This window comes from Lynx rufus, unplaced genomic scaffold (assembly GCF_022079265.1).
Source record: "Lynx rufus isolate CCGP_SWC_20201006 ecotype Redwood Valley unplaced genomic scaffold, mLynRuf1.p SCAF_7, whole genome shotgun sequence".
NCBI classification, from domain to species: Eukaryota; Metazoa; Chordata; class Mammalia; order Carnivora; family Felidae; genus Lynx; species Lynx rufus.
The window spans coordinates 64,222,318-64,249,670 of NW_025814889.1; the positions used below are offsets into that span (position 1 = coordinate 64,222,318).

At 39.4% G+C, this 27,353-nt stretch overlaps 1 protein-coding gene across 6 annotated transcripts; it reads left to right on the forward strand.

Moving 5' to 3' along the window:
- Positions 1–474: 474 nt before the first annotated feature.
- RESF1 (retroelement silencing factor 1) lies at positions 475–27,274 on the forward strand. Of its 6 annotated transcripts, none has more exons than XM_047066960.1 (6): positions 475–553; positions 1,837–1,932; positions 3,588–3,788; positions 17,617–22,681; positions 24,019–24,102; positions 26,549–27,274. In XM_047066960.1, exons 4-6 carry the CDS (start codon positions 17,674–17,676, stop codon positions 26,713–26,715), a joined length of 5,259 nt encoding a protein of 1,752 aa, XP_046922916.1. In that variant the 5' UTR covers positions 475–553; positions 1,837–1,932; positions 3,588–3,788; positions 17,617–17,673; the 3' UTR covers positions 26,716–27,274. The 6 variants fall into 6 exon arrangements, with proteins under 6 accessions (XP_046922916.1, XP_046922920.1, XP_046922919.1 ...); XM_047066959.1 differs by lacking the exon at positions 475–553 and adding an exon at positions 983–1,377; XM_047066964.1 differs by lacking the exons at positions 475–553; positions 26,549–27,274 and adding an exon at positions 977–1,377 and having other exon boundaries at positions 23,968–24,102.
- The last annotated feature ends 79 nt before the right edge of the window (positions 27,275–27,353 follow it).

The following is a 27,353-nucleotide window of genomic DNA, read 5'->3' on the forward strand; positions in this document are numbered from 1 at the left end:
ACGTTCTCCCTATTCCATTGGCTTGGGGGCAAAAAACATCTCCCTAGCTTGACTTTGTGTGCTTTCTTTCACATGCTTTATGTAAAGTTTGCCAACCCCATTCTCTACATCATTGGTTCTGAGACCAGCTGCAACAGCCTATCCTGGGAACTTGTTAGAAATCTACATTTTCAGTCCACTTTAGCCCTACTGAATTGGTTTTGCAGGTGGTGCTCTTCAATCCTTTGGACGATTCCGACGCAAGTGAAACGTAAAGTACCACTGATGGAGACGTTTTCTCCATAGGACAAGTAAACCTGCCTTTGCAAATCTCGCCGCCAGGGACTGGAGGGCGGGGCTGGCCACAGCCGTTGTATACGTGTGGCACTAGGACCCGGGCGGCGCAGGGCTTACCGCTGCCGCTCACGGCCGGGGGCGGGGCCTAGCTGTTCGGGGAGCCTGGGCCTCGCTGATCGACCCGCCCCTGAAGGCGGACCGAGTTGACTTAAACTCAGGGGCCCGGGAGGCCCAGAGCTTCCTCCCCGCTTACCCGCGCTGGGCTCGGCGCCCGTCGGTAAGTGTGGGGCCGGGGAGCCCGCTGCCCCTCGCTCTCCTCAGGTCCCAGGCGCGGCGCCGGCCGTCAGGAGCCCAGGCGCCCGCGGGCAGGCGCCGCGCGCGAGGCGGCGGGCGCTTTTGTTCTGAGGCGAGGACGGAGTCTCGGGGTCGCGGGAGCTCGGGCGTCTCCGGGCCTCGGCCCCGCGACTCGCGCGCCCCACCGCGTGCCGGCCCCTTCGCTCGTGGCCCTGCCTGCCGCGCGGGGCCGGCCGGGGCCAGCCGCGGACGCCGAGCCCGAGCCGGAGGGCGGCGCCTCCTGGGTGTTTTCTTTAAATTGCCTCACTCCTTGCGGTGGAGGTCGGGGTGGAGAGAGCGAGTACGCATTTTGTTGAACTACGAGGTGGTGGGTGTGAGAGTACCTTATGTTTTTAATTATTTCCTGTCGGTGGCGTGGAAAAAAAAAAAATCTTTGTTTTGCATTTACGGTTTCTCGAGCATTGCCTTCCTCCCCACCTCCATTATGCTGACCCTCCCGAAACAGAATTGCTCGGCTTGTATCTCCAAGTGGCCCGCGAACGCCTCTGTTCCGCAGATGCTTTCTGTTCCTCAGCAGTAGTTAGTTCCTCGAGGCATTTTTAAATGCACAAATGCATACCGATTTTAGGTGTTTTCGAGAGAGGCGAATGCTCTAAGCAAATGTCCTTAGGATCTTGAGTTCAGCAGCAACCTTTTGAGGAGAATCGTTTCAGTGAAAACAATTTATTTGTAACACTTTAAGGAGCCTACCTTCAAAATAAAGAGAACAGCCCATGATACGATTCAGCTTGGGGTGCATTTGAATAGGTGGGTCGCAGAGCTTGTTTGGGGACTTTTCTGCTTGTAAATTGTATGTTTTAGTCATTGTTAGCATTCACGAATGTTAAGGTTTTAGTTACGTTTCCCCCTGTACAGTCGGATTCTCTTACTGTTCCAGTGAGGAAAGCTGGTAAGATAAAGTATTTCTCTTTTGGAATGGTAGGGCAGTAGTGATCCTGGAGGACCAACTTGAATTCTAACTTAAACAGTGAATGGTATTTTAGGCCACACCTAGTTTCTATTTGTTACTTTCCACACCTAATGAGAATTCTGTAAACTTCGTATGTTTTTGGTGCAACCTTAAAGGAACACAGTTTGGCACAGCAATGTCCTATCTAGCAAACAGAATAGCATGTGCTTTTATCATAAAGTAAGTTTCATGTGAATAAAAAAATGCAGTTCATATTAAATTATCACTAATTATAAAATGTTTCTTGCTCTTCCTAGGACCAAAGAAGTATAATAAACATTGTGTGAAGGGGGACTGACATGCTTGGAGGGAAATGGGAACATAGTAGTAAAAGACTAACATTGTACTTAAAAGTAAGTATGTTACCTCCAAGTAGCCTGCTCTAATTTATTACGGAATTAAATTGTTAATTAAACGAATCAGTGTTGGTTAAATATTAAACAGTCGGGCACAATGGGTTTGATGACAGAGCTTGAGGAGAAATATATGGTTGACATAGCATAGACAATTTAGTTGTTAGTCTTTGCAAGAAAGAGTAGATTATGGGAGGTGACTGGTTCAGGTTACTCAGGCAGAGGTCTATTTAGGATTGCTCTATTTTTTAGAATTTTTGTAAGTTTATTTTATTTTATTTATTTGTTTTTGAGAGAGAGAAAGAGAGGGAGACCGAGATCCCAAGCAGGCTCCTTGCTGTCAGTGCAGAGCCCGACGTGGGGCTTGATCTCACAAACCATGAGATCATGACCTGAGCCAAAATCAAGAGTTGGAAGCTTAACTGGCTGAGCCACCCAGGTGCCCCAAATTATATGAGTTTTAGTCATACAACACACGTGGGACAGCCCCTGTCTGTGAGTGGTAAGAGCTCAGTAAATTTTAGTTGTTGTCCTGTTAGAGGAAAGATATTTTATGGCCTCGGACAGCATTGTATCTAATAGGAAATTCAGTTTGCTCCTTTAAGGTCTAAGTTTATCAGCTCTATGTTAATCAGTTTTGTGTTGATTGAACCCTTTACTATAGATCCTGTTGTAGGTTGTTTCTGTAGGGAAGTACTAGACACAACTCTGGTTTTTACCTCTAGGCTTAATTTGAAATCAAGAATATCTCCATTAAATTCTCCTTTTTGAAAAAAAAAATTTTTTTGAATGTTTCATTTTTGACAGAGACAGAGACAGAGCATGAGCCAGGGAGGGGCAGAGACAGAGGGAGACACAGAATCCGAAATAGGCTCCAGGCTCTGACCTGTCAGCACAGAGCCCAACGCAGGGCTTGAACTCACAGACCGCGAGATCATGACCTGGGCTGAGGTCGGCCGCTCAACCGACTGAGCCACCCAGGCGCCCCTCTGTTAAATTCTTACTTCAGGGCATATTTGCCCCAGAGCCTCGTTTTTCCATATTACTGTGTGATATACAGGACTCCCTTACCATTTAGGTTATCGATGTCTTGTATAAATAGGAACCTAAATGTTTAGGGAATTGATCTTGTTGTTTGAAAAGGTATTTATAAAGGTGAATTTCAAGGGTTTTGTGTGTGTGTAAGCAGGCCTTCTCCACCCTCCTGCCCCATCCCTCCCATTGAAACAGACATGGAAAGCATTCAATTTGAGATAAAGAGACGTTTACCAACTCTGTCTCTAGAATGCAAGTTAAAATTTACTTTGTAATAAGTCTTGTAAAGAAAGAACTAACTGGGGACTTTGAGAAATTCTAAATGCTTTGTTGGGAGGCAGCATTGTAGTGTGTATATTCTTGAGATCCTAAGTGTGCTTGTAAATTGAAGGGCAGTGTTAGAAGCTGACCTCTTGAGGTAAATGTCGTGAGACATTTGCTCATAGTTCTAATGACTGCAAAGATTTAATGACAATCACTAAGATTCTCCTGAGATGTATTAAATTATATGACTTCACTAAATTAAATCTTTATGGTTAAGATTGCAAAGTATTATAAGAAATTATATTGTCTACCCTATGTTTTAAGAAACAAATCATAAGCAAATTATTTTTTTTAAGCCCTAAAAGATAATTTACTGGATCACATCATTAAGAAGTTCAAATAGTTCAACCTTCATGTTTGGCTGGATCCAGTATCTGAATATAAAGAAAGAAAAACTTTAAAGACTTTTGAGACCCTCCATCTTTGAGCTCTGTTCTTCAGCATTGACTCCATTCTCAGGCACACCTTTCTTCCTTGAGTGGCTCTAGCATCTCCAGGTATGTATCCAGTCAGCTTGAACTTAGGCCTTTTGTATGGTTGCTCTACCAAAAGTCTATAATTTCATTGGCTTTCATTGGGTCATGTACCCATGTCGGTGCTATTGACAGGGAAATAACTGTTTGGTTTTTAAACCACAGTTTAGGGATATAATTCATATGCGGTATTTATAAAATTCAGTTTGTCCATTTACAGTGTACAGTGTTGTGTTTTTTTTAATTGTGGAGAGAGTGTGCCCTTGTGTGTCTGCGTGAGTGGGGCAGAGGGAGAGGGAGAGAGAATCTTTAGCAGGCTCCACTACTTGCTTGGAGCCAGATGTACGGGGCTTGATCCCAAGACCCTGGTAACTTAACCAATCAGAAGTCAAGACATGTAACCAACTGAGCCACTCAGGCACCCACTACAGTGTACAGTGGTTTTAAGTTATGTTCACGTGGTGTGCAACCATCATTGCAGTCAATTAGAACAGTTTCTTTACTCCCAAAACAATCTCCATGCTCATTAATGATGTTGATCCTGAAGGTGATGAATCTGCCCAGCAACCAAAAAGGTTTATTTAGACCCTTAGGGATTGCAATCTGAGACACACAGAGTTGACAAAATCCAGAGTAAAGTGCTGCGACAAGTGGGGAGTGCAAGCTTACATAAGCAGAAGGCACAAGGTTACATAATTTGTTTTGGATGAATAAATGATTGGTTGATGGGTGCTAGCAGAGTTGAAACTAACTATAATACGTGTTTGGCTATTTGTAGGCTTTGGCTATTTAGCCAAAGTAGGACGATGCATTCCAGGAGGTGGTCCAGTTGTAACTGACAAAAGTCAGAACTTTGTGATGTTTTGAAAATTAAAACTGGGAAAAAAAAATTAAAACTGGAGACAAGCCTCGACCCTACTTTCGATATTCATCTGACTCTATTTAGAGTGACTCTCTTAGCAATGCTTACTCTGTTTCAGAATCTTCTTTCACAGATCACTCCCCCTTTTCCCCAACCCAAACATTCCCAGGCAACTATTAATCTAGTTTCTGTCTCTAGATGTGTGTACATTTCGTACAGATGGATTAATAATATGTGATCTTTTATGACGTCTCTCACCTAGCATTTTGTTTTCAAGGTTTATCTGTGTCCTTCACTGCTTTTTATTGTCAAGTAATAGTCCATTGCGTGGCTATGCCACATTTTGTTTATCCTTTAATCAGTTAGCAGACATTTGGATTGTTACCACTTTTTAGCTACTATGAATAATGTCCCTGTGAGCGTTCATGTGCAAGTGTTTGTGTAGACATACATTTTTAATTCCTTTGGGTATGTACCTAGGAATAGAATTGCTCCATCATATAACTACTTAGTCTTTTGAGAAACTATATATATATATATTTAGATTTAGATTTAGATTCTCAACAGCAAGGCATAAGAGTTCCAGTATGTCCACATCCAGGGCAAACACTTGTCTTTTTGTGGTATGCTACTGTGGATTTTTTTTTTTTTTTTGCTTTTTTAAATGTATATTTATTTTTTAAAGATTTTTAAAAATACTCATTTTTGAGAGAGAGCATGAGTTGGGGAGGGGCAGAGAGACAGACAGACAGACACAGAATCCAAAACAGGCTCCTGGCTCCGAGCTGTCAACGCAGGGCTTGAACCCACGAACCCGGAGATCATGACCTGAGCTGAAGTCAAATGCTCCACCCACTGAGCCATACAGATGCCCCTGCCACACCATATTTTTGATTGCATTCTGATGGTTAATGATGTTAAACATCTTTTCATGTGCATATTGACTATATATCTTTGGAAAAACTTTCAATTTGAGTTGTCTTTGTATTGTTGAGTTGCAGGAGTCCTTTTTTGAATTCTAGTTCCTTATTGTAAATGTGAGGGTTTATTTTTGGATTCTGTTCCACTGATCAGTGTGTATCCTGTATCAGTGCCACATGGTTTTGTTATCATAGTTTTGTAGTAAGTCTTGAAGTTGGAAAGTGTAAGTCCTCCAACGTTACTCTTTTCAAAATGAATTTCAGGATCAGGTTCTCGATTTCTAGAAAGAAGACATCTGGGATTTTGGTAAGGGTTGTACTGACTCTGTAGATGAATTTGGGTGGTGTTTCTACTTTAATAGTATTAAATCCTTTAATCCATCGAATGTGGATGTTATCCCTTTTTTTTAGGTCTTTAATTTTCTCTTCTAGTCTCCCCTCCCCTCCCCTCCCGTCCCCTCCCCTTTTCTTTTCTATCTCTGCATTCAGCGTGGGGCTCGCTCTGACTCGAAACCCTGAGGTCAAGAGTTGCATGCTCTTCCACCTGAGCCAGCCAGGTGCCCTTGGTCTTTAATTTCTTACAGCAATGTTTTATAAAGTTTTCACTTTTGTTAAACTTCTTCAAAGTGTTTGATTCTTTTTGATGTTACTGTAGTGAGATTGATTTCCAGATTAAGTGTTGTTTAGAAATACATTTGGCTTCTGTATACTGAGCTTGTAGTAGGCAACTGAGCTAAACTAGTTAATTAATTATGTTAGTTTTTTAGTGGATTCCTTAAAAGTTTTCTATATACAAGATCACGTCATCTGCAAGTAGAGATAGTTTTACTTCTTCTTTTCCAATCTGGATGTCTTTTTTTTTTTTTTTTCCAACGTTTTATTTATTTTTGGGACAGAGAGAGACAGAGCATGAACGGGGGAGGGGCAGAGAGAGAGGGAGACACAGAATCGGAAACAGGCTCCAGGCTCTGAGCCATCAGCCCAGAGCCCGACGCGGGGCTCGAACTCACGGACCGTGAGATCGTGACCTGGCTGAAGTCGGACGCTTAACCGACTGCGCCACCCAGGCGCCCCTGGATGTCTTTCATTTCTTTCTTTTCTTTCTTTTTTCTGAACTGCCATGGCTAGAACCTCTAGTACAATATGGATTAGAAGTAGCAAGAACAGGGGCGCCTGGGTGGCGCAGTCGGTTAAGCGTCCGACTTCAGCCAAGTCACGATCTCGCGGTCCGGGAGTTTGAGCCCCGCGTCAGGCTCTGGGCTGATGGCTCGGAGCCTGGAGCCTGTTTCCGATTCTGTGTCTCCCTCTCTCTCTGCCCCTCCCCCGTTCATGCTCTGTCTCTCTCTGTCCCAAAAATAAATAAACGTTGAAAAAAAAAAAAATTTAAGAAGTAGCAAGAACAGGCATCTCTGTTTTTTCCCTGATTTCTTAGAGGATAAACATTCAGTCTTTAACTATTATGATGTAAGCTGTGGGTTTTTTGCAGATGCCTTTTATCAAATCAAAGAAGTTTCCTTCTTTTTCTAGTTTGAGTGTTTTTACCATGAAAAAGAGTTGGATTTGAAGATGCATTTAATTTCCATCCTGTTAGGTCCTTCTTCTGAATCTACTGAGATGATCATGTGGTTTTTGTCCTTTATTGTATTGATATTTTATATAACATTGATTTTTTTTATTATTTTTTTATTATTTTTTTAAATTTTTTTTTTTAACGTTTATTTATTTTTGAGACAGAGAGAGATAGAGCATGAACAGGGGAAGGGCAGAGAGAGAGGGAGACACAGAATTGGAAGCAGGCTCCAGGCTCTGAGCCATCAGCCCAGAGCCCGACGCGGGGCTCGAACTCACAGAGGGCGAGATAGTGACCTGAGCTGAAGTCGGATGCCTAACCGACTGAGCCACCCCCCAACATTGATTTTTTTAAATCAACCTTGCATTTCAGGGATAAGTCCCACTTTGTTGTGGTATATAATTATTTTTATATGCTACTGTGTTTGGTTTGCTAGTTCTTTTTTGAGGATTTTTGCATCCATATTCATAACAGATTGGTCTGTAGTTGTATTGTGATTTCTTTTCTGGTTTTGCTATGGAGTTATCTTGGCCTCTTAGAATTAACTTGGGAAGTATTCCCTCTTTTGTGTTTTAAAAAAGTTTGTAGAATTGGTTTATAATATTTATGTTTTTGGTATGATTGTCCAGAGTGCCATTTGGGCCTAACCATTTCTTTTTGGGTAATCTTCTGGTTACTAATTCAATCTCTTCATAGGCCTAGTTAGATTTTCTGTATCTCATGTCAGTTTCAGTCAGTGTCTTTTGGAGTTTTTTTGGGGTTCTTCACTGAATTCCACTGTGTGTGTGTGGAACAACAACAAGCAACAACAAGCAGTTCTCTGGGGACACCAGCTGGGTCTCCTACAGTTCTGACACTATATGCCTGGGAGGTAGCATCAGATTCTACAGGTTGAGGGCTTAGTCCCACAAGACTGCCTTCATCCATACTTGAGACACCAATCACAAACCCAGGTTATTCCCTGTGCTTCTGACGAACAGGTTACGGATTGGAGGTTTTTATAACTCCCCTCCTTGGACTTGAGATATGAGTCGCAAGTCTAGATTGTTTGTTGCCTGTTCTTGTGTCTAACTGGCTATTGATTGGAGGTTTCCTCAACCCCTTCGTTGGAATCTATTAATTTGGTAGAGAGGCTAATGAAACTCGGAGAATCATTTTACTTACTAGGTTACTGGTTTATTGCAAAGGAATTTAAAGGATATGAATCAACAGTCTAGAAGAGCTGATAGAATGAGGTATGTGGGAAGTTGTGTGCAACTTCTGTGCTCCCTCTGGGCATGCCAGAGTCCCCAAATCTTCATGTGTTCACAAACCCAGAAGCCCTCTGAATCCTGTCCTTTTGAGTTTTTATAGAGGCTTTATTACACTGTCATGACTGATTAAAAACATTAGCCATTAGGGGCGCCTGGGTGGCGCAGTTGGTTAAGCGTCCGACTTCAGCCAGGTCACGATCTCGCGGTCCGTGAGTTTGAGCCCCGCGTCAGGCTCTGGGCTGATGGCTCGGAGCCTGGAGCCTGTTTCCGATTCTGTGTCTCCCTCTCTCTCTGCCCCTCCCCCGTTCATGTTCTGTCTCTCTCTGTCCCAAAAATAAATAAACGTTGAAAAAAAAAATTTAAAAAAAAAAAACATTAGCCATTGATTTAACCTCCAACTCTCCATCCCTCCCTGGAGGTGGGGGAGGGCTAAAAGATCCAACCCCCTATTCACATGGATGGTTCTCCTGCCCGCCCCCACCTTTTGGTGCAGTCTAAAAGTCACCTCATTAACCTAACAAAAGGCACCTTTTTCACTCAACACTTGGGAAAACCTCAGGATTTTAGGAATTCTGTGTGAGAAATAGGGACAAAGATCAAATATATATTTGTTTGTATAAATTACAATATCACAGGGAGCTTGTTCTTTCAGATTATCGAATATATTGGCATGTGGTTGTTCATAGTATTCTCTTTTTGTTTTCAATGAAAGGTTGGTAGTAGTGTCTCTATTTCCTGATTTTAGTAATTTGAGACTTTTTTTTTGGTCAGTTTAGGTAAAGGTTTATTAGTTTTGTTGATCTTTTCAAGGACCCAAGTTGTGGTTTTGTTCCTTTTCTCTATATTCTCATGGCTAAAGTTTATGACAGCAAAGGATACAATATAGGACTAACAGAAAAGAGATGCATAGGCAAAGTCTGTGGAGGTGAGGTACATGCTTCCAGGTTCTTCCATGAGTACTGAATGGGCGTGCCATCTCTAGCTACAGTCAGCAGGGACAGATCAAGTCAGGAAGCATTTATATACATTAGAAATTCTTTAAAAAAAATTTTTTTTTAATTTATTTTTGAGAGAGTGTGAGTGGGGGAGGGGCAAAGAGAGAGAGAGGGAAACACAGAATCGGAAACAGGTTCCAGGCTCTGAGCTGTCTGTCAGCACAGAGCTCGACGTAGGGCTTGAACATGAACAGCGAGATCATGACCTGAGCCACCCCAGCGACCCAGAAATCTTTTTTTTTTTTTTAATGTTTACTTTTGAGCGCACTAGTGTGAGTCGAGGAGGGGCAGAGAGAGGGAGACAGGATCCCAAGTTGATATCATAGAGCCTGACGTTGGTCTCACTAATCACGAGACCTGAGCCGAAACCTAGAGTCACATGTAACCAGTCACATTTAACCGACTGAGCCACTCAGGCGCCCTACCTCTCATACGTTAGAAATTCTTTAGGACCCTGAAGAATATTTATGCAGGTTATATCAAATCTTCTTCTGCATTTAGTTTCTTGCCATGTGTTATTTTAGTTGAAGTAGTTGAGGGTGTTTATTGGAGCTCAGAAATTTATCTCAAGTAGGTCACTTTCATTATGGCCATAAAGATTCACTGCCACAACTTCTGTTGGTTTTTACATTTTCCTTCCACATGACCATGCTACTATACAAGGTGTTGTGGGTAAGGTGGCTTAGAGCATGGAAGTGATGAGTTCACAGTTGAGTGATTGCCATTCCTTCTCACCCACCATAACTTGCAGAGGTCCTCTATGCTAGTTGGAGAAGGAAGACCATAGACCTAGGGGATAAGGGTTGGAGGAGTAGGCAGAAACTAGTAATCTAATTTACCTCAGGCTTGTAGCTGCCTACTACTCTTAGTCAACATACTGCTCGCCAGTGGAAGATCTTAAGGACTCTTAGAAACCCTCAGAAGTTGCTAATTTTGGGGGAATGAATGCTCTTGGGAGTGGTGTCCTTTGGGCCAAGACTCGTGTAATTTATTCTGTTAGTCATGATTTCCATTGGTTTCCTGATTGAGGGAAAGCAGAATTCTCTTGTCTGTATCTTCTAGACTACAGTTATGGTTCTGAATTTAACTGGATCTGTCATCCCCTACCTGACCCTGATAATAAGAAAGTAGATTCTATCCTATAGGTCTCTTCTGGTACTTCAGGTCCCCTTGCATCATTAGTCTTAACCTTTAGTTTTATAAAACCTGGATCTTAATGGAATGCCAACAAAATGCCTGTGTTAATATTCTTACAATCCTCCAAACAAAACCTGGTACAACCAGAGTAAACACTAGAGTATGGTCTATAACGACGAAGGTAACTAACTGGGTGTAACAGTTTTCAGATTTCTCTTCAAGACAGTTGAGCCTGCTTTTATGGCAACTGTTTGGTTCTGTTCAAAGAGTTTATCCATCTCAAGAGGCACAGAATTGGCTCATTCCTGTTGTAATAGTGGTTATTTATCCTCCTAATACACTTTGTACTCCAACAGCATATTGCGTCTTAGGTAGCTTATACTGGCAAACTACTCCTCTGTATTTGAGGCACTTGTCAGGAATTTCTAGATATTTGAGACTACCACCCCTCTAATGAATCTTGTTTGCTTAAGGTGGTGGGTACCTGGAGGGTTCTAAAATGAGTTGCTAGGCAGAACTCCCAGGAGGGATAACTGACTTTTTCATGTGTGCTCTCTGATATTTAATTCCCATTTTAGGGAATAGTACAACTCTAAAGTTAGTTTGAAATTTGTCTCTGACCTCTGCTCTGGAGACATAAGCGTAAACTTTCTAGCCTGAATGATAGATGCATTGCTCTGAACTTCCTACTGGCCAGTCATGATGGGGTATGTGTGATTGCCAGCATCCCACGCTCTGCTTAGATTAATCAGTGAGCAAAATTAGAGCAATTTATTTCCCACTCCCTTGTTCTTCCAGAGAGAAAGCCATGTGACTCTTATTGGTGAGCCTTGATGATACCTGGGACATTACATGGCTCCGTATGGGGAGCTTGTGGCCTGACCTCCACAAACGGCCTGATCATTCTGCCAGGGGTCAGGGTCAAGTCACTCTTTTCCAGTGTTGCCTAAGAAGAAGTACAGTTCGTTAGGGTATTTGATTGAGTGTCCTGTGCTTCTGAATAGAATTTGTAGCAGGACACATGTAGGGTGGAGGGTAGAGATGTAGGGGGCAACTTCTCCATTGTACTCTGATGACCTTTGTCTATTCATGGGCCAAATAGGCAAAGCCTAATCTCTGTCTGACTCCTACCTTGGCAGGACACCCAGTAGGCCCTTCTGGAACAAAAGTTGATAAGAACCCTTGTGAGAAATAGCCACAGGGATTTTTTTTTTTTTTCCTGTTGAGCACAGGACTTTACCACCTCCCTTATCCTTGGGTTATATAGTCGCCAGCTATAAAATGGCTGCAGTTTAGAGTTGGCTTTTTGGCAACCTGTGTTCTCAAACACCTTGGGATCACCCTCTGGGAATAGGGACACTGATGTTATTTTTTTCTGTGTGGGTAAGTAATAAATTTGTATGTGAAGTTATATTCTTGTCTCCTTTCTGTCTCTGGCAATGTGGACAGCTGTGATAGTGGGATTTCTATCTAGCCTTGCTAGCCTTGCACTATTGCCTGGCTTCATTCATTTGTTGTGACAGTTACGTGTGATCATGTATTTAAAGCATTCAGTGCAGTTCTTAACATATGGTAAACTCTCAAATGATAGCTGTTATTTATAGAATTGAATTATAAATAATGCAAAATTTAGAATATTCCTGAAAGCCTAATTCAAGGATTGATAGCCTAATTTCTTCTATGACTAAGGATACGAACAGCCAGAGCTAGAATAATAGGTTGAGAAAATCATGATACTTTTCGAATTTCTGAAAAGTGCATTTTACATTGAAGTGTTGGTATTGATGGTTTTGTTGATGTTACAGAAGCATCTATAGCTTTTGCTAACGTAAATCAGTTTTTCAGTGGAAAATAGTGGCTTTCCTCGTTTTGACCTCATCAGCTGACACTCCAAATAAACTTTGGTTTGTGGAACACATTAGATGTCAAACTTAAGCCATAAGGGAAAGTTTCACTTTAAAATACCAGAATGGGGGGGAGGGGCGCCTGAGTGGCTCAGTCGGTGGAGCATCTGACTTCGGCTCAGGTCATCATCTCATGGTCTGTGAGTTCAAGCCCTACATCAGGCTCTGTGCTGACAGCTCGGAGCCTGGAGCCTGCTTCGGATTCTGTGTCTCCCTCTCTCTCTGCCCCTCCCCTGCTTATGCTCTCTCTCTCTCTCTCAAGAATAAACAACATTAAAAAATTTAAAAAAATAAAATAAATTAATAAAATAAAATAAAATACCAGAATGGGGGGGGCACATGGGTGGCCCAGTTGGTTAGGTGACCGACTTTGGCTCAGGTCATGATCTTGTGGTTTGTGGGTCAAGCTCCGTGTCAGGTTCTGTGCTGAACAGTTGCTCAGAGCCTGGAGCCTGCTTCAGATTCTGTGTTTCCTTCTCTCTCTGCCCCTCCCCTGCTTGTGCTCTGTCTCATTCTTGTCTCTCAAAAATGAATAAATGTTAAAAAATTAAAAAAAAATACCAGAAGGGTTTTATGTTTTTTTCAGGTATAAGAAGAGTATTTAATATATTTTTTAAGAAGTTCTATATTTTTGAAGTATTGAAATCATGTGATGTTTATGGCTGACATGAATCTGAAGGGAGAAGTGGGGACTTTTTCCCATCTGGAAGTTTAAATAGGGACTTCTTTTTAACTTGGTGTTCAGTACTTACAGATTATGTTTATTCATTTAACAAACGTTTATTGAAGCCTGCTGGACATTGTCTAGGTTTGCATCTTTTGGGCTGCTCTGAGACAGTCTTTTTTTATGCCTATCATCTTGTCTATTAATAGCATTACCTTTCATTTTAATAATGTTCCAGTTTCTTTGACAAATTAACAGTCACCCTTGTATATAAAACAATTCTTGATGTGGCTCTGTTTGTCCTGTTCTATTTCTTACAATTTCATCTGACCTGTAGTAGGCAGATCGTAATGTAACCAGTCCGTTTTCATAGAGTTCTGTTCATGGGTGCGTGTGATTGTGTTTAAAATAGATACTAATATTACTGTTCTTCCACAAGCTGTGATTTTTTTAGGTTATTTTTTTACTTTGAAATTTCTGTAATAAGGGTAAACTAAAAATAAAGTTGCTGGGTTGAAAATTTTTTTTTTTAAGTTTATGTTTTGAGAGTGAGTGAGCAGGGGGTGGGGGCAGAGAGAGAGAGAGAGAGAGGGAGAGAGAGAATCCCAAGCAGGCTCTGCACTGTCAGCGTAGAGCCCAATGTGGGGCTTGAACTCACTAACAGTGGGATCATGACCTGAGCTGAAGTCAGATGTTTAATTACAGAGCCACCCAGGTGCCCTATTTCTCACAGTTTTAGAGGCTGGAAGTCCAAGATCAGGGTTATGGTTTCTCCTGAGGCGTCTCCCTTCTTGGCTTGTGGTCAGCCTCCTCCTATGTGATGTCACATGGTCTCTCTCCCCCCACCGTGTGCATATGCCTTTCTTATGAGGACAACGGTTGTTGTCCTGTTGGATTGTGGTCCTATCCTTCTCTCCTCATTTAGATTTAATTACCTCCCTTAAAGGCCTGTTTTCAAATATAGTCACACTGGGGATTAGGACCTCAACATTTGAAATTGGTGGGGGGAATAATACAATTTAGTTCATAACAGCATCCCACCCCCAAGTACATACAAGAAGTAAGGGGAATTTATTAGGCATCATTAACTCTAGTAGAAAAGCTAGTTTGTATTATGCTTCGGCCTTTATTTATTTTTTTCTTTTTTAAGTAAACTGCTCTTAACATGGGATTTGAACTCACAGCCCCGAGACCAGGAGTTGCATGCTTTAGCAACTGAGCCAGCCAGGTACCCCTAGTCAGTTGTATTATTAAGGAGCTTTCCTGAGAGAAGGCATGTGAGGAATATACAGATCTCTCTCTTTTGGGGATTCGTTTTTAATTCAAAAGCATACATACCTTCTTCAATCTTGTTTTTCTTTTTAGTGAAAACACTATGACCCAAGACTTGATAGATGTAAAAGATCTGTAGATTGTTTTGGATTTAAAAAATGTTTTTAAATATTTATTTTTGAGAGAGAGAGAGAGAGAGACAGATCCTGAGCAGGGGAGGGGCACAGAGAGGCAGAGAGACAGCATCCTAAACAGGCTCCAGGCTCTGAGCTGTCAACACAGAGCCTTACACAGGGCTTGAACTCTCGAACCATGAGAGCATGACCTGAGTGAAGTCGGATGCTTAATCAACTGAGCCACCCAGGTGCCCCTGATTTAGATTGTCTACATAAACTCTGTGAACAGTCAGTTTTATGTTTTCCTTCCCAATTCTTATGCTTTCCAGATCTCTAGTACCATGGCAAAAAGAAGGGGTAATAGTGGCGTTTTCATTTTATTGTCAATATAAATGTTTGAAGCTGCTATTTATCAAAATTAAGGAAATTTCTATTGTTGGTTTGATATGATTGTTCTTCTAATAAATGGATATTGAATTTTATCAAGAGCTTTTGTACCTGTTGAAAATTTATCATCTGGGGCACCTGAGTGGCTCATTTGGTTGAGTGTCCTACTCTTGATTTTGGCTCAGGCCATGATCTCATGGTTTGTGAGTTCAAATCCCATGTTAGGCTCTGCACTGACATTGTGGAGCCTGCTTGGGATCCTCTCTCTCCCTCTCTACCCCTCCCCTGCTTGTGCTTGCTTGCTTTCTCTCTTAGATAAATAAATTATTGTCCTGTGATTACTTTGGTTAATTTTCAAATGACAAACTTTGTATTTTTGAAGTAAAGCCAGTTTGATCATGATGGGTTATCCTTTCCATAGGTCACCCCATTTGGTTTGCTGACATTTTGTTTAGGATTTTTTCATTTACATTTCTGAAAGAAATTATTAATTTTCCTTCTTTTCAGCATTTGGATGATAGCCTCAGTGAATGAGCTCTGAAGTGTTCTCTCTTTATCCTTTTTTTTTTTTTTAATTTTTTTTTTTTTAACATTTATTTATTTTTGAGACAGAGAGCATGAACAGGGGAGGGTCAGAAAAAGAGGGAGACACACAGAATCTGAAACAGGCTCCAGGCTCTGAGCTGTCAGCACAGAGCCCGATGCGGGGCTCGAACCCACGGACCGCGAGATCATGACCTGAGCCGAAGTCGGACGCTCAACCGACTGAGACACCCAGGCACCCCTGTCCTTTTAAAGAAGCTGTATTGGGATTGTTTTCTTTCATGAATGATTGTTGGAATACTCCAGCAAAGCCATACAGGCCTGGCATTTTCTTTGTGAAAAGATACTTAATTATCAATGTAAGTTCTTTAAAGAGATAGGGTATTCTTACTGTGTTAGTCCTGGTTATATGTATTTTTGAAAGAATTTGTCTATTACTCCTAAATTTGAAATGTATTGGAATAAATACTTATTATTTTAGTGTCTATAGCGTCTGTAGTCTATAGGGTCTAGTGGTAGCCTCTATTCCCAATATTGTGCTTTTAAAGTTTCATGATCGGTATTGTCAGAGGCTTAATGATTTTTATTCTTTTGAAAGAATCAACTTGTGACTAGCTGAATTTCTACATTTTTATTCATTATTTTATTTCAGTCCATCATCATTTCTTTCCTTCGGTTAACTTATTAGTCTTGTGATAAATACAAAGATTGTTTCTTGGTTATTTATTCATTCATTTATTTATGAATGAATGCATGAGTGAGTGAATGTTTTTAAGTAATCTCTACACCCAGGGTGGGGCTCAAACTCCCTGAGATCAAGAGTCACAAGCTCTACCGACAGAGCCAACTAGGCACCCCTCCCAGTCTCTTTAACATATTTATTTATGCTCTAAATTAGTGTTATGTGTTACATGAACATGGGGATAGGAACATGTTATGGACTGAATTGTGTGTCTTCTCTTCTCCCATTTGTATGTTGAAGCCCTAACGCCTAATGTAACTGTATTTGGAGGTGAGACCTTTATAGGTAATTAAGGTTAAATAAGGTCATAAGGGTGGGGCTCTGATCCAATAGGACTGATGGCATAAGTAGAGGAAAGAGGCACCAGAGAGCCTGCGCGTGCTCTCTCTCTCTCTGTCTGTAAGTGTAAAGTGTATTCTTTATTTCTCAATTACTTGGCAATTTTCTATTTACTTTGTTTTCTATAATTTCTAGATTGATTCCACCGTAAATTAATCTGAATAATTGAACACTTTGAAAATTGAGATGTGCTTATGGCTCAGCTAGATGGTCATGTTGGTAAAAATTCCATTGGCACTTGGGAAGAATGTATATTCTGCATTTAGGGTGTAGTATTAATATGTTTAAGTGAAGTTGGTTTTATTTTAATTGGTCTTTCCTCATTTACTATGGTTGTAGAATTGACCATTTTTAGATTTGTCAGTAGCTGTGGGTGAGAGTGTAAGTTATTTTAACCTTTTTGGAGGGCAGTTTGTATTGTTCGTGAAGATAATTTTAATGACCTTTGACACATTGATTTCACTTCTAGGAATTTCCAGAAACATGTAGCCAAAAATGTAAAGTATAAATATAGAATCCTTAGGATAGTTTACAAGTGCAAAAACTTTATCTGCCAATAAAGGACTGGTTAAATGGTAATATATACTCAGAAAGTGTATGTTCTGCAGGCAATGAGGATAATATATTTGTAGTGAAATAATAAGGTATCCTAGGTATAGTAATGAAAATGAGGCAAAAAGATGAGGTTTCCTTTATGTATTTGTTTTTTACCTATAAAATTTTCTGTAAGAGGAGGTAACAATAGATACCTCTGGGGAATTAGACAATGGGGATAGACAATAAGGACTATTTGCCATGTGTTTGAAGTTTTTTTTGTTTGTTTTGTTTCAATGAACATGGGTTACTTAGAATAAAGAACCTGTTAAGATCAAAGTAATTGTCACTTAAATGGAGCAAGCAAAATACTATATTGTGTAGAATTTCTATAAAACACCCCAGAGATTTTATTGATACTTGCCATGTTTATTGTTAAATCCTTCTTTGCTCTTTTCTTTGTATCTCTTCCCCAAATTAAAGATGAAGTTTTGACTGGTCAGAGGTTTCTGGAATTCTAATAGACCATAGCATTGGTGTTAAGGTAAACTAATTTTCTTGAAGTTTTATGCAGACAAAACAAATTTTTAATGAAAGATCTTTATTTCCTACAGATTCCTGACATTCAAAACAACTGACTTTTAATACTCTGCTACTACATCAAATCAACAATGAATTGGAATGCAAAACCAGAGAATGTCACCTTACCACCACATTATCCTAAAAAGCCGTCATCTTTTTTGGAGCAGGCTTTAATAAATACATTTAACACAACATCTCAAAGTTCTTTAAGCTATCCTGGAAGTAACCAAGAAGCATGTATGTTTCTTGGAAATTCAAATCCAGTTTCACAGCCACTGCTAAACATGAGAAATTATACAGCTCCTCAGCAAATCCCTATTTCTGATATACATACCGGGACAGTTGTGGCCTCACAAACGTCAGTAGAAAGAATAACATATGCAAATGTTAAAGGATCCAAACAACTAAATCACAATTTGCAGATGTCTTCTGGCGTTACCCAAAATGTATGGTTGAACTCACCAATGAAGAATTCTGTGCATTCTCATACAGGGGCAACTGTATCTCATCAAACTAGTTTTGGAACTAATACACCTAATGTACATGCACTACAGAATCAATTTGTAACTTCAGATACCTGTTCTGTGCAACTACAAATGATCCCCTCCAATTCTCCAAGAGTTCCTATAACTTATCAGTGGACCCCAAGACTTAACCCATCTGTATCAGAACGACAGGTTGACTGGGCGCAACAGTATACATCCAGTGGACTGACTTATCCAGATTACAGACCGCTTCCAAAGCAATATAGTTACACATCACGAAGCTCTTTGCAAGATCCTTCCCTTCAGAAACAAAACCCTATGCCATCTGCATCATTGCAAATTAAAAATAGTCACCCTCCAGATCCTCCACAGACTTTACAGTCAAAGCAGACTGCAACTGTACATTCCTATCGATATGCAGTTCCTCAGACTGACAAAAGGCCTCCTCCTCCTTATGACTGTAGATACGCAAGCCAGCCTTTGCAAAGTACTCAGCATGTTATTAAACAGGCTTCTGTGGAAGTTCCTCAGAGTCAAGAAATGCACTTACCTGAAATGAGGAAAGACTTTTCTAGAAGTTTTCAACTGCATTGGCAAAACCTTAATGAAAATGTCAGCACAGTTGGAAATTCCTGTAACTTGAAAGTAAATAGCAGTGTCATTCAGCCTTTTAATGAACCTGTTAGATCTTCTGTGGATGGTGTTCAGACTCTTGCTCAAAATAATCAAGAGAGGAGAACAGACTCTTGTGATCTAACTTCAAATCAAGTATTGGACACAAGTGTCACAAAAGAAAAGTTAGTGAGGGATATTAAAACATTAGTAGAAATAAAAAAGAAGTTTTCGGAACTTGCAAGGAAAATCAAGATTAATAAAAATCTTTTGATGGCAGCAGGTTGTATTAAAACAACTGATACCTCTTATAGTGAATTAGCTCCAAATTCTGGATTGTCTCTGAAACAAACTGCCCAAATCCGGTCTGGACCACAGGTAACCCTAGTGACTCCAGAGAATAAACCACCAATAGTAATGGAATCTGCAAAAGAAACAAATAGAGCATACAGTACAATGAATTCCAACATTCAGGACCCCAATTGTGGAAATTTTAACCAAGTGAATTCTGTTTTACTAAATTCTGTCTGTTCAGAAAAGTTTCCAATGCCAGACCAGTTACAAGATTTGAAAGTTAGGACTTCTTTAAAGGCATCGACTGTTGAGATTACCCAGGCAACCTTAAATAACACCCAGATTCCATCAGGAAATGTCAATGTTGAACTAAATGTGCCAACAAATTCTGAAACAACTTATGTTCCTCAGTCTGCGTCCTTTGAGGAATATGTTTCAAAATATCCAAATAAAAATACGCTAATTCTCAGTTTACTTACATGTAGAGATAAACCTCAGGAGAAGTTGTTTAAAAATGCTAGTGAAACTATTCAGGGTTCTAAACCACATAGTTATGAAGTTAATCCAAGTACCCAAATCACTGGTAACCAGCTAAATTTGAAAACAGTGGAAGCTCCAAGTACTTGTAACACAAATGCCAAGGTTTTAGATAACTCTTTTTGCCTTGAACATAAATCCTCAACAAGTGGAATGCCTTCTAAAAGTGACAGTCACTTTTCCATGGAATTGCTAGCAACATGTCTTTCTCTGTGGAAAAAGCAACCTTCAGAACCTACCGAAGAAAAACAGTGTAATGAGTCAAGAAAAAATAGAACAGCAGTTGGAGTTTCCAAGCCTGTGGAAACCTGTGATAAGAGTCCATTTTCAGTTGTGGGAAATTCTCAGAATAAGGTGTTAAACAGCTCACAAGAAACAACTTTGTCAATGGTAGTACAGAATTCTGAGTCTTCAGGCACAACCAACACAAAAGGAACAGAACTTCAGGTGGCTGTAGTGTCCCCACTAATTCTTTCAGATGTCAAAACCTTGTCTGTCAAAGGAATAACACCTGAAGCTTTATCTGAAACAATGTATCCAGTTATTAAAGAAGGCAGTGTTTGTAGCTTACAGAATCAGTTGGCAGAAAATACAAGTATTACTGCTGCTTTGAAAGCTAATGTTGATGAACCAGTAGCAGGTGCTACAACAGACACCAAGATGTTCTTACCAATTCAGAAGGAAGAGCAAAATGAGTCAACTAATGCAGCAGACACACCTCATGGCAATCAAGGAAAGCATATCAAATCAGAACCAGATACCCATTATACTGTGAGTGAACAGCAAGCTTCATACAAGCCAAGGAAAAGTGATATTGCTAGTGGTGATATGTTACATATTGAGAATATTTGTTCTCTTGTTGAAGGTGATACGTCTTATAATTCCCAAATAGCGGAGATATTCAACTTGCCGCCTTTGAAAAGAGTTGAGCCACAGAAATCTTCTCTCCCTAAGCAACAGGTGATTAGTAGTGGACAACAAAAAGAACATACAGACAATGTCACTGAAAATAAAGACTTTGGTTTTCAAAGTGATAATTTTTTAAAGTGCACAGATGTTTCACATAAAATAACTGACCAGGCAGAATCACCTCAACCTCCAGAATCATCTTTGAAGCATGTTAAACCAAATAGTGGAATTTTAGAGGAAAGTGATTTGGAACATATCACTAAAAAAGAAAGCATGGCTAATGATATGTGTTCATCGGCAGCTATCCAACAGGGCAGTTGCCCTCAGGAAGCTGATGCAGTTTGCAATTACACTGCCCAAGATCCTACAAGAAATGAGATTCTTAATGATAAGGCATCCATCTTATACCTACATGATCAGCTGTCAGAACTTTTAAAAGAATTTCCCTATGGCATTGAAGCTGTGAACACACATGAAGGTTCTGTGGCCCAACAAATAACAAACCAAATCCCAAAAGGTCAAACTTGTGATAAAACTGGTTGTGACTCCAAAGACTCAACAGACCAAATACAAATTACAATATTAAACTCAGAGCAAATGAAAGAATTATTTCCTGAACATGAAGATCAACTCTGTGAGGTAGACAAGTTGGGAGAACATCAGAAAGAAGAACCTGTAAACAAAGAAGGGGGCCAGTGTGACCCACAAACAGATACAGATGAAAAGAGTCATGATTCTGTAGTGGATTCAGAGAAAGATGATGTCCGTTGCTGTGCACTGGGATGGCTATCTATGGTTTATGAAGGAGTACCCCAGTGCCCGTGCAATTCTATCAAGAACTCAGCTTCAGAGAAAGAAGGGAAAGATAAATGTTCTCCTTTGAAGATCAACAGTTGTAAACAAGGAGAGAAAACTGATAGAAATGCCCCTGTTGAATGTAATAGTCCTCTAAATAACAATCCGGAGATTCCTTTGACTTGTCCAGATACAAAAAATCATCTTCCTGAAATAGAAGAAAGCAAGAATATAAATAAGCCCAAAACAAAACACAAATCACTGAGGACAGAACAAGAATTATCAGGTCAGTTTTTATCTATAGGTGATAAAAAACTAGATTCCTTGCAAAGTCACAAAAGGAAAGGAAAACTGAAGTTTCATGAGATAACTTTTCATAGCAGTAATAAAATGACAAAATTTTCTCAAGAGAGCCTGCACCAGAAGCTCGTGGCACAAAACTTACGTCCACTAAAACCAAAGGTGGGTTTTTTGACAAATAAAAATAAAGATCTGTGTATGAAGAATGGTTCTTTGGTACAGTCAGTATCCCCAGAGAAAATAAAATTGAAAGCAGGTGGCTTGAGACAAAAAGTTTTGGAAAAAAGGAAGTTAGATGATGGGGGCATACTTGATTCAAAGATAAAGAGGAAGAAATATGATAAACGAGAGCATAATAAAAATACGGGAGATGGTACATTTAAGTTGTGTAATTTTTTGTCACTCGCAAATGAAAGAGCCAGAGTTAAAGAAAAGACAGTATCAAATGCTAAGTCCTCAGGCTCCAAGGACGTTTCATCCAAAATGAGTAGAGTTCTGACACCGAAGGAGTATTTACAAAGGCAGAAGCACAAAGAAGCGATGGGTAGCAACACATCAAAGAAAAGCCACGTGAGAAATGTAATGTGTGATTCTCAGTACGTGAAGTCCAGTAAACTTTCCATGCAAGCAGGGAGTTGTGGGAAATCAAATGAGAGACACAATAGTGTACAGGCTTCTAAAGAATCATTAAATACTTCTTTAAGCCATGCTAAAAACCTCAAATTTCACCATTCTGAGGAGTCTAAAATGTGTATTTCAAGGAATGTTAAAGGGATAGTTGGTGGAAAGCAACTTGATAAAATATGGATTGATAAAACCAGATTAGACAAAAATTTGAACAGTATAGACAATGAAGTTGAATTCGGCCAAATGTCTCCCCAGTCAAAGGATCAAAGGAAACTATATCTGAACAGAGTTGCATTTAAATGCACGGAACGTGAGAGCATTTGTCTCACAAAATTAGATAGTTCACCCATGAAGCTTAATAAAGAGAGGACACCAGAAAATAAACCTCAGAGCTTCTTACCTGTGAAAGATGCCACAGAAAGACCAAACATGCTGGAGTTTAAATTATGTCCAGATGGACTGATTAAGAATACAAATTCTGATGACAACCGGAAGGATCTGCAGCCTTGTCCTAGCAAGGAGCAAGCACCTGTGCAAGGTCTGGTATGATTTTTTGATGATGTCTACAACATTGTAAGGCATGGTTTTAAGTTTATCTTCCCCTTACTGTAAATTGTACTCAATTTGTACTTGATGACAAGAGGTGTATGGAATTGTAAGGTTTGCCAAATACAAAGATTTCGTTTTGCACCAAGAAGCCGATATTATGAAAAATGTTTTTGTGCTAAGTTAGAAGAGTGTTAGTTATACATTATTTCAATCTTTAAAAAAAAATTTTTTTTAATGTTTATTTATTTTTGAGACAGACAGAACATGAACAGGGGAGGGTCAGAGAGAGGGAGACACAGAATCTGAAACAGGCTCCAGGCTCTGAGCTGTCAGCACAGAGCCCGACATGGGGCTCGAACTCATGGACCGTGAAATCATGACCTGAGCCGAAGTCGGCCGCTTAACCGACTGAGCCACCCAGGCGCCCTCAGTCTTTTGTTGATTCTCATTTGGACTTGTGATTTCAAAGCTCTGTGAATTTGAAGCTTTGGTCTAAATATGAGGAAATAATCATTACATATTTGTGAAAACTTTTTATACACAGGGAAATGGTTTGATTTACTATTCTCTTTGGAGTAGTTGGTAACTGTGTTATCACGAAAGTTAAAGCACCGTCCTGTAGTCTGCTCTTGAAATGGGAGGGCAACGGAAGCAGTCTTGTCCAGTGTTAAGTTACCAAGGCCAGAAGGAAGCATGACTGTCATTTGGCTGAATGATAGAATTCTCAGTGTAGTGCCAGGAGGGAAGGAGAAAATAGAGGACTAATTATTTGGTAACATTGTGTTGAGAAATTCAGATTGGAAAAGTAAAGGATTTGAATGGCAATCTTTTCTCCTGTGCTCTTCAGATGGTATCTGGGCACAGAAAGTTACAATGTAAATATAAGGTACATTTTCTTGGAAGGATATAGGGATGTATGGTAAAAATAGACTATAAAATTTATGTTGTAAAGTATTGGTGATTTCACTTGGCCATATAAATGTATCTGAGGCATGGGTGTAACAAGAACATTGGAAGTAGGTGGGGGCAATGGGAGGGGCTTTCTTTGTCTCATGTACCCTTAAATACCTTGGAATTTGTTGGTGTTCAGCCTAAGTGGGAGAAACAATTCCGTACTGAAGATAAACTTTTAGTGCAACCCATTTTTCATTTATAAGATACTCAGACACTTGAAATGGAAGGATTTTTGAGGCTTCTTTTAGACTTGCAGTATATGTGAATATATTTAATGCCTTCTAAGATTTATTTTATGTTTATATGACTTTCCTTCATTAGAGTACTAAAAGATGAATAGCAATTTCTAGAGATCTGAAAATGAATATTTAGTTTCAGGAATAAAAAGTACAAAAGAAGACTGGTTAAGAGGTGTAACTGAGGAGAAAAGGATGCCAGAAGCCAACCAAAAAATAGGTAAAATCCTCATGTATTTAAATTTTTACTCTACATATTGGGCACTTGGTCACACAGAAGCTGGATTATAGTTATGAAACTATTGTGAAGTTTGATTTTTATCCATATTTTTTGAATGATTCAGTGTATGGTAGGAAGATAATTTCTGATATTTTCTGTCATACTGTGGAGAGGGGAGCAGTGGTCTGTTTCCTGTTAACAAGAAAATATTTCTCCTCTTGATGAGTTAGGTAACTTTTCTGTGCAGGATTGTGCAGTAAATACTAGGTTTTGCAGATCGTAAGATTTCCTGAATACTCAACTCTGAGACTATAGTGAGAAAATGGCAGTAGAATAATAAATGAATGAGTATAGGCTATACTTCAGTTAAACTTTATTTACCACATTGGGCTAGAGGGTTAGCCATACCCTGTTTGCTAGCTCCTGGGTGGGGTGATTAGCAAGTTTAATTCATTTAATTCTCAAAACCAGGTAGATGAGCATGTCCCCATTTTATCAGTGGGAGGTAAGGTCATTAGAAATTCCATGACTAATAACCAAATAGGGACTTGAACTTTGTCCCCTCTTTTCAAAGTTAATTCAGTGTGGAATTTGAGTTATTTTGATGATAAGAGACTGAGCCTCCTAGTTAAAATTTATTTCTCTTTGTATGGGAGGGATTTAGGCTGAGTGCCAACCAGAAAAACCAGAGCTTTCAGTATCTTACTTAGTGGAATGAATGCACTTTGTTTTTAGGGTTTTGCATTGAGAACTAGAAGCTAGGGTTCAGGAGTTTTATCTTAGTTTTGGTTAATTGAATATGAAAAGACAAGTGTTTAGAACTCATTGAAAATGGGTAGAAGCAGAATTTCACCATGAAAAAGAAGCACATTTCTTAAAAGAGAGGAAGTGATGAAGTGGAAAAGAGAGTTTAAAACAAATATACATAAGCAGGCTTGCAGAAATCGAGTCCTGCACAGTAAAGGTACACCTAGGAAAAAACTAAATTGATTTAAAGTCTTAAAGAAGAACTGCACTCTTCGTCAGAACAAGAAAACAGCTGAAACAGGGCAAAATGAATTTTAAAAGTCCTAAGAGTGGAAAGCATACTTTTAAAGTTGGAACACAGGAATTCAAAAGTGAGAAAAATGGAAATGGGCATTGAGATTGGATAAGAAAGGTCCTTGGAAATAGGAGAGATGTTACTCCATAGAGAAGGTAAGAGACATAATTGAAATCTGAATCTGAAAATACTCATAGATGCCTGCGCAAATTGACCAGATATAAGCATGAGCTAAATGAGAGACATAAAGACAGCCACAAATAAGATGAGCAATAAACTGAAGTTGAGTAAACATCAGTGCTGAGAATCGTGATAAAAAAAACACAGACTGGGGCACAAGCTCAAGGAGATCTGCAGCAGGGTAAGGAATAGCCAAGATGCGAAGTGTGAGATGAATCACTATGTTGTACCCGAAACTCACATAATATTGTATGTCAGCTATACTTCAATTAAAAAATAAAAACAAATAATACTTACAATCCAAAAAAAAAAAAAAAAAGTCTGGAGATTCAGGAAAAGCGTGAAAGAACAAATACCAAGATGAAGAGGTGGAGAACATGAACCAGCGGGAAATGAGACAAAAAACAAATGTTGCAAACTCCCAAACAGATCAAAGAAACAGTTGAGATAATTATACATCTACATTTGGTAGCAAAGGTTTGAGTGTAGATGGAGCAAGTTGTGAAACTATCAAGTCAAGGTAAGGTACAGAGAAGAGGAGGTAACAGAATCCGGTGAAAAATGACTTAGGAACCCATCTCGGATATCAGTGTCATAGAAGAAAGCTAATGAGGATGTACAAGAATTTGAAACTAAGAGGATAGAATGCGTGAGTTCCTAGGCAAAAAAAAGTAAAACAAGACTATTATGCAGAAAGGAATGGCTATAGCAGGAATGAAAACCAAGGGAATTCTATTCTAGACCAGCGGAATTGGCTACTGAGAAGTACAGCCACATCTAGAAATGCAGGAGGTAGGAAAAGCTGGACCCATCAAAAAGATAGGCTAATATAACGCTGAAGTGGTCTGACAACAGAAAGCTATAGACATGTCTTAGAATACAAAAACTTTTCCATTCACTGGTTGAAACTGGCTGGTTTGTGCTCTTGATATTGCTAATTTAGATAGCTGTTAAAAAGGTCACATTTATAATAGTGTGCAAATGATAGAACAAGATAGCTGTGGGATGTGAAGATGGGATGAGAGTAGAAAAGAGTCCCCAAAAGAGGCAAGATGTCCTGTGTGTGTAATTTATAATTCTGTAGGCAAAAAGCCATAGTTTGTCCAACTCCTTGTCCTAATTTTATCCCAGAGAAGAGTGCAGGGTTACCCTCTCCATTTTAATTGATTGTATATTGGTCACAAACACTGAATAATAAAGTAAACAAAATTTCTGTTTCCTTAGATGATAATGTTTTGGCTAATGCAAGACTCTCCAAGAGAAGCTTCAGTGCAGATGGATTTGAAACACTACAAAATCCAGCAAAAGATTCAAAAGCAATGTTTCAAACCTACAAAAAGATGTATATGGAAAAGAGAAGCAGAAGCCTTGGTAGTAGTCCTTTAAAATAATTTCAAGGCTAATTTTTTTGATGGTTCTGTAATGGGCACCAGGAAGTTTCTGCCAGTTTCTGTTTAGAATATTTTGCTGAAAATGCTCAGAATTGTAAAAAATGTCAAGAGAGTTTGGATACTACATAAGTTTTATACATCTATGAAATCAATTAAGTGGCTTGAGAACCTTGCTTGTGGGTACCAGACATAAGAGATAGGTGGTATTTGTCAGCAAAACCATAAGGTATTGAATTTTGACATTACTGAACAAAGTTTACCATTGTTTATTTTGAAATGCTAACTATCGATCCTGAGGGAGGACTGTTGTTCTCAGTTAAGGACTTGTTTATTTTAGCTGGGACTGTAAATATATTTTTATTTCTGAAGCTTATTAGCAAAACTTATTTTTCAAAAATGCTCACTGTGAATGTCAAAGTATATTCTTAAGTATTTTATACCTAATTGTAAACTTTGTCAGAAGTCTTGTTTTGTACTTGTTAAGCTGAACATAATTTTTGGATAATGTTTAAACATTACTTTTCATACTTGAAATAAACATTTATTTTTTAAAAATATATATGTGAAGTCATAATGGATTGTGTTTCGTTTTCTACCCTCACAACAGGACACATTTTAGAAGGGTGTTTTTAAAAGGA

Coding starts and splice junctions, on each gene's coding strand:
- RESF1 (XM_047066960.1), top strand. CDS start 17,674: ATGAATTGGAATGCAAAACCAGAGAATGTCACCTTACCACCACATTAT. Junction 22,682..24,018: donor GGAGCAAGCACCTGTGCAAG/GTCTGGTATGAT, acceptor ATGAATATTTAG/TTTCAGGAATAAAAAGTACA. Junction 24,103..26,548: donor AGAAGCCAACCAAAAAATAG/GTAAAATCCTCA, acceptor CTGTTTCCTTAG/ATGATAATGTTTTGGCTAAT.